The sequence below is a fragment of the Danaus plexippus genome (genome assembly GCF_018135715.1).
Source record: "Danaus plexippus chromosome 29 unlocalized genomic scaffold, MEX_DaPlex mxdp_36, whole genome shotgun sequence".
Taxonomy (NCBI): Eukaryota; Metazoa; Arthropoda; class Insecta; order Lepidoptera; family Nymphalidae; genus Danaus; species Danaus plexippus.
The window spans coordinates 106572-123194 of record NW_026869857.1 but is presented as its reverse complement, the minus strand read 5'-3'; the positions used below and the strand labels follow the sequence as shown (position 1 = coordinate 123194).

Sequence of the window (16623 nt, the reverse complement as noted above, 5' to 3'; positions counted from 1 at the left end):
AGACCTATATAAGATACACAATCCCACCATATATTATTTTGTTATATCTGAAAGAGTTTAGGCAGAGTTTTCGTTAAAAGCTATCAGAAGGCTCATGTTTTCCCGGCATCTTCAACAAATATCGTTAATGTACACACAAGTAAATACAAAAACTTAACAAATTATATCCAAAATCCTTCCTCGAGAATCACGCTATCGACTGGTGATAACTGTTTGATAATTGATGCAGTAGTTTTTCCGTTTATCGCGAACAGACAGACAGACGCGGCGAGGGACTTCTTTTATAATATGTATATATTGATATGGTACTGGTTATTGAACAGTTGTAGGCTTGGTAGGGATTTGAATGGTTAAACTAGATACGAAGCGTTTCTCGGTTCACATTATAACGTGAGTTATGATTGACACCTATTGTAAGCTTTTCGAGGCTAAAATGACACGGAACCGTTTTACCCGCCTTTAGAATTGTCACTGTCTATAAATACGAATTTTATTAAATCACATAAAAAATTAAAACGAGTTTATAGATGTCGTAAATAAAAAATATATATAACGTTGTTATTTCAGAGTTATGTTAAAGATCGATTTTATTAACTCGTTAATAAAATAATAAACGCGACCGCAGGACGCGGGCGCGGACGCTACGGTAGTGTAAACAAAACAGAAAACGGGTGTTGTGTTTTTTATAGACCCACGCACGCACCTTCACAAGTAATATTTAAAATAATTCTGATAAAAGAGTTCTTACATTAGAACATGTCTGGCGTTGCGAGGATCGCGGGAAAAATATGTTGCTTATGTTTTTATACTCTAGATTAAACTGAATTCCCGATAAAAAATATCTTTGATCTACTTTGTTTAGTTTTCTATTATTAACTATTGCCAAATATAAAATTAATGATTACAAAACGCAGACTGCAGACTATTTTCCTATTATATCATACAAAACTACTCTTTCATCTAAACTTCCTTTATTTTCTTCAAAGATGTCAAATAATTTTGCAATTATTCTTATAAATATAGTAATTAACTGTCACGAGTACAAAAGACCGTTAAATATCTTAAGGCCCAAGGAATATATAAACTTTAAAAAACAAGTTAGTCTGATGAACTAATATTAAATTTAACAAAATACTTTTAGAAAGCGGTCGTAAAACGAAAAAAGCATTTGTAAGAAGTTAGAAGATATTCATTATTTTTTTTATATAATATGGCCTTCATCCGTGCAGAGAAGTGCACAGTACATTCTGCCAGTGTCGGTTAGAATGGAGAAGACGCGATCCGGGATTGACTTCTGAATGATATAAAATTAAACAGTCTAGACTGAAGTTACGTTTAGGAACTAAATATGTTGTTAGATCTAAAACAACACAAATTCAATTAATTGCAAACATAGGAGAAATGTACAGTGAAAATAAAAATGTTAAACTGAGACTAATGTTATATTAAGGTAGAACTTAATTCTATTCATTTTAATATATTAACTAAACGGACCAAAGACAAACGACAACAAGAATTCACTATTTAAAGGACGGGGCATGTTGAGGGGGAGGACATCTTTTTTCAATCATTTATGGACAGTTCGTATTTTTGACATTTGACATTTGACAGATTTATGATGTAAGTGTTTATAAAATAATTCCTTTATTATATGTTAACTATTTTAAAAAATATATAAAATTAATAAATATATTAAAATACGTGCTATATATTCATTTCAACATTACTCACTTTTTATTTTTCCACGCTTCCATTAAGATTCTTAGAAAGTTCCATGTTATTATAACTAATTTCGTACTTTTAAATATCTCTGAATTTCTGTATTCACATATGTTTTATTAGTATTACAATGCCAACTTAAATATTTCTCCATTTATTGTACTAAATTGTAGCGAACTAAATCTTTTTGGTATAAAAGTATTTTTTATAACAGTTGATTAAATGTTTGGTACGTCATTTTTAATTATTAATCGTAGTCTCAGTCTGCGAACCGAAATTATTAAAAACTATTTCTTACAAACGCAAAATTGTCGCTTACAATAAACCTCACATCTTATTACAAGAAAAACTTATTTAAACTTATATATATACGTTATAAAAAAAGGAGTTTAGAGAAGTGAGAAATGTGATTTCGTCCAAAAATTATGTTTTTTTCCAAGTGTTTCATGAGTAACTCGAAAAATACAGAACGAATACATTTCAATCGGACGGAATATGTAGAGGTTGGCAGGGCTGCCACACCTCACAGCACGGATACTCAGAGACAAATTTTATATTATTAATGACTCAGATTGTTGAAATAAAATTAATGATGTTTTTTTAATTCACACAAGTCATTTAATTAAATCGTGTAACTCTCGTGCACTCTCTCCAGAGTGTATTCTGTAGAAGATCGAGGGTTCGGCTACTTTTCGTCTTGGCGATCTTGGCTGACCAGATTGGATTTAACCAAATTGTGATCACCAATAAGCCTTTTTGCACGTCCTCCGCTGAGTCCAAGCAAGTGAGGTGACATCTGACAGCGCCTGCCCAGGTGTGACAGCAGCATTCCACACACGAGCCGACCTGTGCTTTGTATAAACAAAGAAGCTGTCCCGACTTAAAGTACTGCTGCACTTTTGCAAGTACCCGAGTTTCTTTATAGCTGTCAAAGCTCTGAACTCAATGAACCGCCCAATGTTAAAGTTTTAGGATACCTCAATAATTAATATTTTAAATAAAACAACATTTCAATAAACATATAATGTTATGTTTCACGACGCTAACCCTGGGAATATCTCAAGAGGATCTCCGAGCTGACGTTAACGTGATCGGTAATGGCGGACTGATAAGAAACAGACTGCGGTCATAAAACACTCTCATATATATATTATACACAGAGTTTATTTATTTAATTGATTACAAGTACATTTCCAAGCTATCTAAACAGTTTCTAAAATAGAAACAAAATAATACATTTTTTTTTATAAACTACGGCTTCATTTGCATTGGAATCGTCGAATATTCTGCCAATGTCATCGTTTTTATTTGTTGGACAAATTATCTTGAGTATGTACTCTGTGGAGGAAACTCGAAGGAGTTTGTCGAATGGAATAAAGGCGTTTATTATACTTATTATAATTATTATTTTAAAAGAGGAGACTAGTTATAATACTTTTGTAAACGCCATTTGTAATGACAGTGTTGTCAAAAGTATTGTCAAATAGTTTACAACGAGACACAAAATATGACGAGATTTTGATTATTAAATAAACAGTGATTGTTAAGATTAAAGAAAGCAAATAGTTTAAATAAAAATTATTGAGTTTCCGATTGACGAAGAGTCCACTGAAACACGAACAGCGGTTTTTTAATTACATTACAATGCGAGGCATTTATTTCGTAAACGATGCTTTTAAATTAATTGTTGTGTATGATGGAGGTGATGTTCCAGGTCCAGGTGTTAGTGACGGAACAAGTTGTAACATAAAACCTGTCGTTCTGTTGGAGACGAGCCAAGTACAGAGAGATCGTAAATTCCTCCTAACGACAACATGTCTAGCGTTTTGTTTATCAAATCGTAAAGCGAGCGCCGGCCGCCGACGAAGACTGTCAATATTGAGATTACACGAACATGCGCGATTGATAAAATATACGATTCAGAGGTTTTTGTGGCTCAATAATGAGATCTTATTAAAAGCTTTCGCGAGTGTTCATTTAAATGAAACTAATATTTACGGATTATTATTCGTTTTTATGATTTGAGTTTTGATCTACACACTCCCGACGCGACGTTTCGGTCACTATGCAACCGTGATCACGGGCAGACAGGACGTGAATAGTTTTTCCGTTCTTTGTAATGCTTTCAAACAAATACTATGAAGGATTTTTAATATGTGTATTAGTTGGGTTTATAAAAATTAATGCTTATCACAAGAATAGTTTAAGTGTTTCCCGTTACTTATTCACTAACAAATCTAGACTCTAGTACTATAATGTAAGAAGATAGAATAATTCTTAAAAATCCGTGTGCAGCGATCACGCCAACTAGCACTAAACATACATTTGCCGTAGTTTTACTCCGATACCTTTTATTACACATAAAAACAACTTCAACTGATTTAAATGTACATCCCTATATACTTAGCGTGTGTGATGACGTCACAGATCACTCGTCTGTGACGTCATCACACAAGATGGCGGATTAAATACTCTACAAAACAATAGATATAACAAATGAAAGGAAGCAGCAATGATCTAATAGTAACCGGTTTGCAGAAAAAATATTTAGGATAAAGCGCTGTAATTAATGATATTCATATAGAGACGGGGATCGATGTCTGACGGCGGAGGACAGCGCCAATATACAACGGGAATGTCAACTTATTACCTGTACTGTTTAAAACGTGTTCATGTTCACGTGGCGAGGTGTCACAGGATGTTAAAACTTGAATGCTTCTCGTTACTGTTTCTTAATCTTAAATTTATCACCATCTTTACTACTAGTTATCATCAGAAAGAGACGATATACTACACGCTGTCATCGTTAAGATTTACGAGATGGCTGCGAACTATCTGTAGTGAGTTTAACAGAGCAATCTCATAGTAAGGTCGTTTAAATTGTTGATTGGTCAATATTGACGAGCAACACTACACGTACTGAGATACGTGTGTTTTCACTCCACTGTGAGGTGATTTACTTGTTTTTTAGCAAAGTTCGACATGATTAAACAATTCTTTCATACAACAAAGTAGATACCACAGATATGACTAACATTATATTTATAAATCACGAGTGAGCTTCTCACCGCCAAGCGTCTGAATTTATTATAAGTAAATTAAAAAAAAAATCGACAAAATAAATACATATTAGTGATACAATTGACATATACTAAAACATCTGTTCATTTTTTTTCTTTATTCGCTTCTCATGTAAAACCGGCTTAGGTTTGAATCAAACAGCCCGGTCTGATGTGTTTACGTAATAAACAAAATCAATTGCTCATAAATTCAGTCGTCCACAATAATGTATGTCTTCACTATTTTTAATTTCCTCTCAACAAATATTCAACGTGTTGCATTTACGTCTTTTAAACAAATCGTAAACAAAGACTTCAATCATTTTAAACAAAACAAATAGTAATGACAGTTTAATGCGCGAGTGTTATTACAAAATGGCGGACTCTATTCAAGGAGATTTAACAATGAGAATTATTACTTGGGAGTGAACGACTTTTATATATATGTTGAAAAAAAAATCAACAAAAAATTTCGAGGAATATAGAAATAATGTTGCTAAAGCAATAAATTACTTAATTCCAAAGATTTATTTATTTATTTTTGTTTACGTCGTTCATAACGCAAGACGACACCAAGTATCCAGTGGATTGTATCTGTCGAAGCTCCATGTCCAAGTTGATTATTAAGAGCTATGACGTCAGCTGTGACGTCAGTCATTGCCAACAGTCGGGTGATCCATTTTCACAAACAAAGCGCTCACACTTACTTGCACTACTTTGTTTCCAATTCTAACTAGCACTTAGTAATTTCATAAGCTGGACAGCTCTCACGCTCACGCTACTCAGTTTCCACCACCACGTTTCCGAATATAAATGGTTTTTGTGGAGTCATTACATTTACTCGTTCAATTTTAAATAATAAGTTACGATGAATGATCGTAGTGAACAAAATAATCAAAAATCATTACATAAGTTTTCGTAATTAATTATTAAACGATAATGACATCTAAGACTCGCGAGTTTATTTATAAAACTAGTATTATTTTATTAATAAAAACTAAATACTCCCGAGGTTTCGGTTGCTGAAAAGTAAAATAAAGCACGCGTAGTATATCCGTATAATATTAGTTTTATTTAAATTATTAAACCATCTAAACTTTATATTGTTATTTAATATTTTATAGAAAACATAACTAAATAAGATCGATTATAAAATGGTTGCTGTTAAAATTTTTGTTTTACTAAACCTTACAGAATAACTTATCTTCACGTATTACAGCTCGCGATACGAAATAACATTTCTTCTTTTTAATACACGTCACATAACGATCTATAGAACAAGTAATTTTGTTAAAGAAATCACTAACGCCATGACATTGTTTAATGTTTGTGTCACATCTACGCTCTAAAGTAAGACACTTATCAAACGACTATCCCTTATAATGATTTTAAATGTCGTTGCGCCGACCTATATAAAATATATATATTAAAGTATTATTTCTATAAGTCGTCTGTAGAGCGGAGTGATAGTTATAAATTATAAAACAACCTTATCTGCTCGGTCGTGTTGCCTTTTTTTTTAACTGTCAGAATGTTTAATCAGCGATGACACACGACATACAGTCTGTTAATTCCGAGTTTATTGGTTTCAATGCCTTTCGATTCTATTTATTCAATAAAACTTTTATTGGCACCGCATCGTCTATAAAGTCTCGAAATAAACCCGCCCACAGATCCTCCAGTAGCCTGGAGTCCGCCGCTACTTTGACACACGTCCGCGCGCTATTTTCGATTTTGACGTTTTCGCTTTTTTTCTCAACGAGCAGTGAGTGCACAGATTTTAAAGTTAAAACAGAGCAAAGAGATTTTATTCATTAAAATTGAATTTTATAAATCGCGGTTTAAAAAATGAGGTCGAAAGATATGATCGGACTATTTTTTTTAGTTTTTCTGTGTTTCGAAGTTAGAGCTAAATCGGAGGAGAAAAATAATGTCAGTTCTGAGTCGAAATTCACATACAAGGTGAGTTATAATATTTAGAAAATACATAATTGATTGTAAAATTAATCCTTATTACTCAAAAACAAGGTTACATATATTTGTATTTTTACTTTTGCAACTTCTAATGTTATTTTTAAATATTTAAAAATGAATACTATTCTTAAATTATTTAGTCCGAAGTGATTTTACTGGACTGCTCATTTTCACGTTGAGACGGATTTAAATTTAAAAATATCCCAAAAATTTTAAATCCCAAATAATTTATTTAAACAAAACATTTTACAAAAACATCTTTTGATTTAAAAACCATTATATTTTCTCTGATTCTCTACTTTCGTGTAACACTTACGTCAAATTAAAGCAGTAATAAAAATTAATATAACTACGCGCGCCGCCGGTCACACTCCCGACATAATATAATCGTCATTTTATTTCTGTGTTTCATAATATCGCCAACAATCTCACATGAAAATAAAAAAGTGAATTATGTTGTTCAAATATTAATTCCTGTGATCGTAAAACTGAAAGTCCGACGCACGAAGTATGCGCTCAGTTGATTCCAACTATCACTAAGGATAGTGACGATAAGGAGTTTAGATTATACGAAAATTTACAGGATAGATATTATGTTTGCGTTATAAAAATATTAAACAATAAAAAAACTCTGTTAGTTAGATCTAAACGAGGCGTTTATTTATTAAGTATGAATGAAACACTGCCATAGCGTTCGTTCTTCTTTGCGGACGACCAAGTTAAAGGAATCACGTTTAACACGACATGTTTGCTAAAAAATGAGTTGCAAATACAATATTATATGATGTTGTCGAGGAGGTGTTCGAGAAACTCTTCATTATAAAAGTCTTGATTATAATGTTCAGCGTTACTTCCAGTAATGTGTTACAAACTGTCTGAAGCCGGTGTTCATAGTTCACACACAAGCTGATGCTCAAATGTCGCCATCACTAACAACGACGGCTCAGTGTTATAAGTCATTATAATCAGTTACAGAGATAACTAAGGATGACAGTATGTTATAATTAGAGGCTGTTACTGGTGCGGATTCGCTATCCCTGGCGGAACACGAGCTCCTGGATGGTAAACCGCTCAAAATCTGCAGCACGAACTGGTGCTATGATTTTCATAAATTATTTTCTCAAGCATCACTCATCCGCAGGCGTTCGAGTCTTGGTGGTAGCCTTATTTGGAGCTAATTCATATTTTTTTCTACGTATGTTGTGTGAAGCTATAAGAAGATCTGATTGTTTGATGATGGTCTTCCGATTAAAGCGGGCGGAGTCCTGATCTGGAGGCAGAGCTGCCAAGGATAGCTTCCTTATTGTTATCATCAGGTTCAACGGAATAGCGTCTGAGAGTCTCTCGGTAGCAAGGTTTTTGATAACAGAAATAAATCCTTAATTTATTTTTAGTAACAGTGGAAAATAGAACTCAATGCAACAGAAGATACACGAAAATATAAAAATGATGATATTATCCAGAACCTAGGTTATCCTGAGCTCGACAGTGACAGGAACCCGCGCAAACACACAGATAATAAATGATATATAAATGTATACTGACGCGAACATGAGACATTAAAATTAATTCTCAATACTATATACTACAGTTCGTCGTATCTTTATTCGCGGTAGATGTGAAGCGACAGGGATAACAGGTAAATCTCTCTACAACCTGCTAAAGACTAGGGCCTGTCAAGAACTAACATCAGTTCATTCTAAGTAGGTTCGTTTAAAATGAGGTTCGGTAGAAAAAGGAGCTCGGACGGGGGAGGTGAGCATTTAACGCGCGTAATTTCATTGGTCGATAAGGCCCGCATTCGGGGTGCGGGGGATTTCTGTAATGCATGCCATAGGGCCCGCAAAGAGTTTATCGTTTTCACTGGTCGTCGGAGCCCGCATACGGGGTGCGGGTGATTTCTATAACGCATGCGATAAGGCCCGCATGCGGGGAGCCATTTTCACTGGTCGTTAGAGCCCGCATTTGAAGTGCGAGAGAATTAGGTACCTACAGTTTGGCAGTGGGTTTTGAGATAAGCAGACGTACTCGCCATGGATCAACAATTATTGCTTTGTTAATAAATATATATAAACAGCGTTAATAATATAAATAATGCGCGTAGTATTGATGACGTCTAATAAATGACTGAACCGAGGCGAGTCACCGCATGCTTTGTATCGACCGAGTTATCGACTGACTAGTTTCATTGGTCGTTATCCCGAATGCGGATATCACCCGCACACGTTTAATCGACCGAGTTATCGACCAGTGGATTTCATTGGTTGTTAGCTCGCATGCGGGTACTCCCCGCAATCGGGCTAACTACCGACTTATCGACCAATGAAAATGCGCCCTTAGATAGGGGCCCCTTAAACCTATACCTGGGTCACAAGTCCCCGGCATTGTTGAAGCTCCTCTCCCTGCAACGCAACGGACCCGGCGCCCGCACGCAATCTACGGAATGCTGACAAGTTTTATATCTGTCTAATATAAACTTTAAGTCTGTCCGCTTACCACAAGTGTCTGGCACACTGCGAAGTTTTCGTTGTTAAACTCATAATTCCACGTCCTATCTCTGGTGACCTCTCTGTAAGTGTAGCTCGTCCTCGGCTCTCATCTGTCACGACCAGCGTCTTAATGTCCGAGTTCATCTATTATAGAAATGTTGTATGTTGCTATGACAAGTTAAATAATTGTATTTATATTAAATTTAACTTATTGTTGGTGTAGGAGTGCTTGATGTTGAATGTATCGCGTGCAGGTCAGGAGGTTGGTGAAATCACAATAGATACTGTATTGATATAAAGGAGAAGTCACGAGCTAATATAAATGATAAATGTACATCATCGTTTGTTTTGTCGGAAGCCGACGTTATTCAACATGTTGGGTCCCAGCGAGGAACAACAAGGAAAATAATTCCTGGATGATAATCTGTCTTTCTCAATAAACGTACCCACACGATGCCTTCGCTTGAAGGGCAATTTCAATTATTTATTTGTTATTTGAACGAAACTATTATTAAAATTAAAAATAAAATTAATAATAATAATAATTCTGAAATATAGGAAAATATATTACAAATTATTTCGAGAGAATCGAGCTGTTCCGTACGACAGTTGTAGAGATGAATTCATTGTGTTCGTCGCCAGTCCGCGTATAACAACATACGGAGCGTTTCCCGTTTAATTATATATAAAAGACGGTTGACGTCGCGTGTGGGGTGTAAATAGATAGACGTATGGTACGCACAGGTGAGTCTTCACCTTAGCGAGAAGATTTATTGCTGCTCTTCGTGTATTTTAAGTTTCACAGAAAATATTCAACAGAGAGCTCTGGTTTCTTAAATTTTATTGAATCTATACATTTGTTGTTTAAAAACGTTTTCAAATGTTATCTTCACATCGTCAATAAATTTATCGTTTTTTTTATGAAATACTAACTTTAGCTACCAAAATAACTGCTCTCGTATCCTCAGGCCGCGTGTTGTTGTTCGTACTAAGATATATATATATATATTTCTATATATCATGAATGAATCATTAAGGTAACAGATGAGAAACATCTCGCAGTTATTATAATTAGCTGTTTAAAGTTTAAACTTGTAAACATCATAATGCAAGCGTACGCTGGAGTAGCGTCTCTGTGTAATCGCACGTTAAAACTGTCGGTGTGTGAGTGTCGGTGCCAACCGCTGTACCTGATCTCGTACAACATCTAATAAAATTATCCTCTCACCTTTATTACCATACATACAAACAAAGACGACAAACTATTGAAGGCTCGTTTAATTTAGAAATGTTAACCATCAAAGTTATATTCAAGATCAATAAGGTCGTGCAGAACGTTGAAATGAAAATGACGTTGGGAAGCGAAGCGGCGTGACGAGCCGAGTCCGGGAAGGGATCAGGTTTATAAACATTGTGAGAGTTAGGAGGTGTGTAGGAATACACACACACGCACACACACGTGCACACAAACACACGCACACATACGTGCACACAAACACACGCACACACACGCACACACACAAGCGCGCACACACACATACGCGCACAAAGACACATTACGATCTAAGACCCGTTGACATATTAAATAATATAATGATTTAAGCTCCGTGGCGATCACTGATCAACCTTCCACTTTCTGAGAGTCTGATGAATGACGAAGAAGGGAGAGCTTACCTTGTAGCTAAAGAGAAATAAAAGGAATTCGCTCAACAGAAAAATACTTAATATCCGAGTCCGTAACGACTACATGTAAGCGATTGTAGCTTCAATGTCCAGACGTGAGACGTCTCACTCATTACGATGTGATCGTGTCAGCTCTCATTGAAACAAGTATTTTCTATTCGTTTTGGAATCAATTGAATACGAAGATCCTCCGCAGTCCGCCATTGGCCGGCGGCCAGCGAGCGGACATTATAAATAAGATCTTGAATTAAATTTTGAAAGCGAATTACTTTGTTACCGAATTACTAAATCATGTATTTACGTTCCCCCGAGAGTGTCTCGACGCGCTCACCTGGACGCGCGGGAGCGAGCCTCGCTGTGAGTCACTTAACAGGAAACACACTTTGATTTACAATTTACACTTGATTTACAATTTACACTGAAATAACTTACCCGTCCATATGATTAAGATTACCACGGGTTCACGCCGCGCCCGGGACACTAGACACGCACGGTGCAGTCACGGTAATAGTTTATAAGGAAACACGTTCGTGGATTGGAACACGTCACCAGCTTCAATGTTGATAACTATCCCCATCTCTTCAACACCCAGGTATTATTTGTACGCAACATTGAGTTAAAATATATATAAATCTTTTTCCACAGAACGACGGCCAGTCTTTGCTGTTCGCTGATGAGTTCAAACAAGTTATCGAGAGGTACATGTTCGGCATCTGTCCGCAGTCGATGAAGGTAGGGAGGCTGGTAACCCGTAACCCGTAACCCGTGACAGTTTAACTTATAGTGTAGGTTAATACAACTCAAGAGGTTAAGACGGTTTAGGTCGATATAAAAAATTATAATGACAGTTTTATGAAGAGATTGTACCTTCCTTAATGATACATATCAATAATCATCTTTACGAAGAGTATTTGATTAAATTGAACGATCGGTTATTCAGTTCAAGGAAACGATCGGTAAAGTTAAAACTTACTACATGAACTTGTAACTTGTCTTTGACCACTGGACTCACACTAATGCATATTAGTAACAATGTGTCTCCGTAAAACTTCTTCCTCAGTGTGAGTTGTCGCTGAAACACTCGTAGCTTGAACGTGGAGAACAAACGACGTGGCGTTTAACTGTTGATTCCTTTTAAAGCAGTCGCGTTGGCTTCAGATGGTGAGCAAGAAGAACGGCTCCTCCACCGTCTGCGACCTCGACGCGGACCAGCGGGACCTGGCCGGCAGGTTAGTGTGACACTCCACTCGCTTAGTGTACCGCGTCACGTCACGTGACACGTTAGACGCAGCGCGTGAAGTCGTGGGCAGAGGCTAGTCCTGTATACAATGTGTGTCGTTGTGCAGACTGGCGACTCTGTCTCTGAGGGCGCACAGCGTGTCCCGGGGTCAGTGTTCTCGTCTGGGGACTGCTCTGGCGGCCGTCCTCGCCGACCTGGCGTCTGTGGCGCAGGAGAGAGACGTCATAGCTGTCTGTGAGTAAAAGATTAGATATAGAGATGTAGTAGAGTCAGTAAGAGTAAGAGTGTGTTGTAACCAGTAAGCTCATTGACTTGTCCACAGCGATAGCAAACGAGAAGAAACGAAAACTGTCCAAGAGTCAAAAGGCGAAGATCCAGGCGAAGCAGAGAACAGCTCTGGCTGTGAAGAAGAAGGCGGCAGCGGCGGCAGCCGCGGCGGCGGCCAAGATGGCGGCCTCCTAGATTAATATAAACAACTATGTTCATTAATGATTACATTACACAAGCTTCCGGCACCTCACAGAAACTCGAATCAAAAGCAAATCACCAAAAATATGAAAATAACTTATTAAAACATTAGTTGCCTTTGTTTTTATTTCATTAATCCTAATTAATTGTCACTGTTATTGTTAGAGAAAAATGTTTTCAGTTTTAATCAACGCCATCTACCGGCAATCGTCGGAAGCGGTCCGCCCTCCCTTACTAATATTCTCTCACACATTTCACGCTAAGGCTTCGTCCGCACTGGCGTCGCACATTCTGCCAATGTCAGCGCGTTTTTGTTCATCTCAAACGATTTGTTGTTTTTTTAAAAAAGACATTAACCTTCTTGTCCTTCGCTTCCTCCAGTTCCCGGCGGAGTCCCGTAATGTGTACTAGTCTTATGTATTATTTAAGATGTTAATTTAAGTTACAATAATAAACGATGATTGAGTAATTTTATTTTTTATTTATTACGAAAATCAACTATATATATATATATATATATATATATATAAAGCTATCTTCTTCAGTGGCGCCCCGCTTGTAGTCCCGCTGCACGACTCCCCGTCGCCTGTCCGGTTCCAATAAAACGACAGAGTTTATTATAAAAAGTATTTATTTACAAAAAATCATTCAAAAAATCCGTTTGTTCGTCCTAAGAGTATTTTATTAATACAAGTCTTATTGTTTATTGTAAGTGCCTACGACGCTCCGCTTCCACTCATTATAATACTAGCGCGGTCCCGCGGACGGCTCTCGATACTAACATACATAATACTGGTAGGATTTGGTTTCGACTGATTCACTCTACATGATTACCCGATATTACCGAGTATTACCCGATATTACCGAGCGCTACGTACGTCACAGGCAGGTTGCTTCCTTAACATTGTATATCATATGTGTATATTTAAGGCGATCCGTTATATAATAATGTAAATGCATTAAAATTCATACAAAAATACGTCCAACGTCTGCTCCGAGCTGACGACGTCGCTGAGGAATGTGTTGTGAGCGCGGCGACACACAGGCGCCAGACACGGCGCGGGGCTCCACGCGGTAGACATCAGCTGGCGTGCGTCTGCCGTCTCTGGCATGGGCTCGGGTGGTGAGCTAGCTGTTCGGCGTGCCCTCGCCCCAGGTGCAGAACCAGTTGTAGTTGAACATGGCGGCGTACGGGTGCTTCCTCTTCTTGTGTAGCCGCAGCGACTCCTCGGACGCGTACCAGTAGTGAGGGTAGCTCTCGAACGGGTACTTGATGGCTTCTTTGGTGTACGGGCCGTCGGTGTCCGCGGGTAGGCAATACACGCAGAAGATCCTGTGCCTCTTGCCCTGGTGGGTCTCCAGGTGTTTCTTGTGGTGCTTCCGCCTGAGGGACACGTGCGGGCAGCAAGGACAGGGCAGCGCCAGCGAGCGCGGGGGCGAGCCGTGCCGGGCGCCGCAGTGACTCACCAGCGTGGACAGCACTCGGTAGCCCTGGAATGTGTAACCAGTAACTATATATAGAGACTTCAGTCACATACAAAGCTGGAAAAGTCTTTATAGTGTTATTATCAGCAGGTGGAGGGATTGGACTCGGCTTGGGTGTTTATAGTATATGTGAAGTCTTAGGACAGAATGAAGTCTGAGACTGTCGAGATCGGAGGTATGGCGCGTTTTTATTAGTTTGAACTACATACTCCCGAAATAACAAGACCGGCTGACAGATATTCTCATGTCGTCTGCCCGTGATCACGGCTGCTGTAAACTGACCGACTAATAAAAATAAAATAACACATAGTTTGTTTGTTACGAAGCTCTTGAGATCTCCTAAGATTCACCAGCTCTGAACATAGTGTCTGTTAAGTTTTAACTATGAACGACCCAAAAATATATCCACACTGTGAGAAGGTACCTTAAGTGGTCTATACTGTAGAGAGCAGTTACTATGAAGCGACTTTTACCTTAAAGCAATGTTCACAGCGGTAAGGAAAGTTTTTCCACTTGGGGTTCTTCTTCCGACTGAACACCATGCGGTAGGGCTCCGAGGGGAACCAGTCCTCGGGATCTAGGAGCAGCTCTACCAGCTCCGTCCCTGGAGTACACACAACATGCGATCGTACACAAACATCTTATAACAGGAAACTTAGACAATTAACACGGTTGTATGTTGATATGAATATAAATAACATTAATACACACCTGGAGGGAGCTTGACCTCGGGTACAGGCTCCGCTGGTGGAGCTGGGCTCACTGTTGTAAGACTGGTGTTGGTGGCCGCCAGAAGACTCGTCAAGATAGTGTTCTGAGCCTGAAAATTATAAAGTTTTGATCAAAACCAGTTTAGTCGGCAATCAAAAGGTTTTAACAGACTCCTACCTGTAATAAAGCTCCGTTTGAGAAGCTCTGAGAGAGGTCTTTAGGTTTCCGTTTGTAACCTTTAGGGGGTCCCCGTTTCTTTGCTATTTCCCCGTTCTTCTTATATCTGACGACCTCACCGCTGTCGGTGACAGTCTTCGTCACAGGAGTTATTGTCAGCTTGGCCGGCAGGGAGTATCTGCTGTGAAGGTTCTTCACTATGTTCGTCTGAAGGTTGCTTGTGGCGAATGCGAGCGGGTTAGCTAGATTGAGTGGGTTGTTTACGAACTTAGGCAAAGTGGAGGTGGGTGTGGAGGGATATATGGATAGGGATTTCGGTGTATTGAAGGACGATAACTGATACATTTGTAAGTTGAGCTCGGGTCGGTTGTACTTCATACGTTTAGGGTCCGGCTCGTCGTCGCTCGACTCTGATTGTGTCGTCAGCGGATCCTTCTCCGAGTTCCGGAACGGCTCTACATGAGACTCTTTCTCTTGGACGCAAAACATCTGAAAGACGACGTTAATTACGAATGTTATAACATAAATCACTTCAGTGCATGGACATGATGAATATAACCAGTACAACGCACTCAGAACCGTGTAGTATTTAGTAACACGTTATATAAATCGTCAATGTATCCGAGTAATAACTGTGTAACTGTATTTCGTTAATAATTACCCAAGAACCTCACACTAGAGGACTCGCAAACACACAATAGTTTACATTCCAAATACGTAAATAGCATTTAGTACACTTAAAAGTACTGTTATAATGACAAAAAAATGTCGGTTTCAACTTAATTTATTTGCATCAATTATTATAAGTTGTAAATCAACTCGATTGATAGTAACGATCATAACAGAGGACTCAATAGAACAATGTCATATTGCTCTGTAACATTCATTATAAATCTATTTTATTACATTACACATTTCAATTCACACGCTCCGTATATGAACTAATTAAAATTAATTCAATGTTTTGAATCGAACACTCACCTTTAAATGTATTTTTCACTTCCAAAACAAATCCAGGGACAGGAGACGGTGCATTCACGTAAAGTTAAACTTAATAAAATATCGGTGGTAAATAAAATAAATGCGAAATAATACATAAGGTTATACGTTATTTCAATAATATCAAGACAAAAGTAATTCATACATTCTGACGCTTTACAAAATAAATCACGCCGTCGGCGGCTGTGTTGCCAGTCGACGACGGACGAATTAAAAAAACAATACATACATATACATTAATATAAAATATTAACATTTTATTTAATTACTTTATTTCATTGAAATTATTCGTTATCGTCCAATTATAATTATATATTAGAGTTATGAAGAGATTGACCTACCTTAAGGGGTTTAAAATTACTTATTACACATTAGTGATTAGTAAATGACCTCAAGTAACTAATATATTATAAAGGTATTCAAACAATGTACTATTAGAGTCGTCTAATAGAAGAAATGATTATTAATTAAACAAACAGAAAGACTTATAGACTATATTTAAAAAATGGTTTATAATTTATAATGTCCGCAAATATTATTTCACTCATCGCTACATCAAATATTTAAGATATATCAAAATTATTGTCAAGAGATGTTTTAATGTTCACTCAAATATCTT

The 16623-nt window shown here is 37.4% G+C and overlaps 2 protein-coding genes across 7 annotated transcripts; one reads left to right on the top strand and one right to left on the bottom strand.

The window, feature by feature from the left end:
* Positions 1–6446: 6446 nt before the first annotated feature.
* LOC116777024 (uncharacterized) lies at positions 6447–13101 on the top strand. Of its 6 annotated transcripts, none has more exons than XM_032670358.2 (5): positions 6447–6740; positions 11570–11656; positions 12083–12153; positions 12271–12398; positions 12487–13101. In XM_032670358.2, the coding sequence occupies exons 1-5, from the start codon at positions 6627–6629 to the stop codon at positions 12624–12626; spliced, it is 540 nt and encodes a 179-aa protein (XP_032526249.1). In that variant the 5' UTR covers positions 6447–6626; the 3' UTR covers positions 12627–13101. The 6 variants fall into 6 exon arrangements, with proteins under 6 accessions (XP_032526249.1, XP_032526248.1, XP_032526247.1 ...); XM_032670357.2 differs by having other exon boundaries at positions 12068–12153; XM_032670356.2 differs by having other exon boundaries at positions 12065–12153.
* A 153-nt stretch (positions 13102–13254) lies between these two features.
* On the bottom strand, positions 13255–16196 carry LOC116776958 (uncharacterized). Its single transcript, XM_032670269.2, has 5 exons — positions 15987–16196; positions 15006–15494; positions 14829–14937; positions 14591–14721; positions 13255–14123 (listed from the first exon to the last, which is right to left on the bottom strand). The coding sequence occupies exons 2-5, from the start codon at positions 15492–15494 to the stop codon at positions 13761–13763; spliced, it is 1092 nt and encodes a 363-aa protein (XP_032526160.1). The 5' UTR covers positions 15987–16196; the 3' UTR covers positions 13255–13760.
* Positions 16197–16623: the final 427 nt, after the last annotated feature.

Bases quoted from the DNA above. Each gene is read 5' to 3' on its own strand.
- LOC116777024 (XM_032670356.2), top strand. From the start codon at position 6,627: ATGAGGTCGAAAGATATGATCGGACTATTTTTTTTAGTTTTTCTGTGT. The intron at 6,741-11,569 runs GTGAGTTATAAT...CTTTTTCCACAG, and splicing joins AGTCGAAATTCACATACAAG to AACGACGGCCAGTCTTTGCT. The intron at 12,399-12,486 runs GTGAGTAAAAGA...ACTTGTCCACAG, and splicing joins GAGAGACGTCATAGCTGTCT to CGATAGCAAACGAGAAGAAA.
- LOC116776958 (XM_032670269.2), bottom strand. From the start codon at position 15,494: ATGTTTTGCGTCCAAGAGAAAGAGTCTCATGTAGAGCCGTTCCGGAAC. The intron at 14,722-14,828 runs GTGTGTATTAAT...TGTGTACTCCAG, and splicing joins CGAGGTCAAGCTCCCTCCAG to GGACGGAGCTGGTAGAGCTG. The intron at 14,124-14,590 runs GTAAAAGTCGCT...TACACATTCCAG, and splicing joins GCTGTGAACATTGCTTTAAG to GGCTACCGAGTGCTGTCCAC.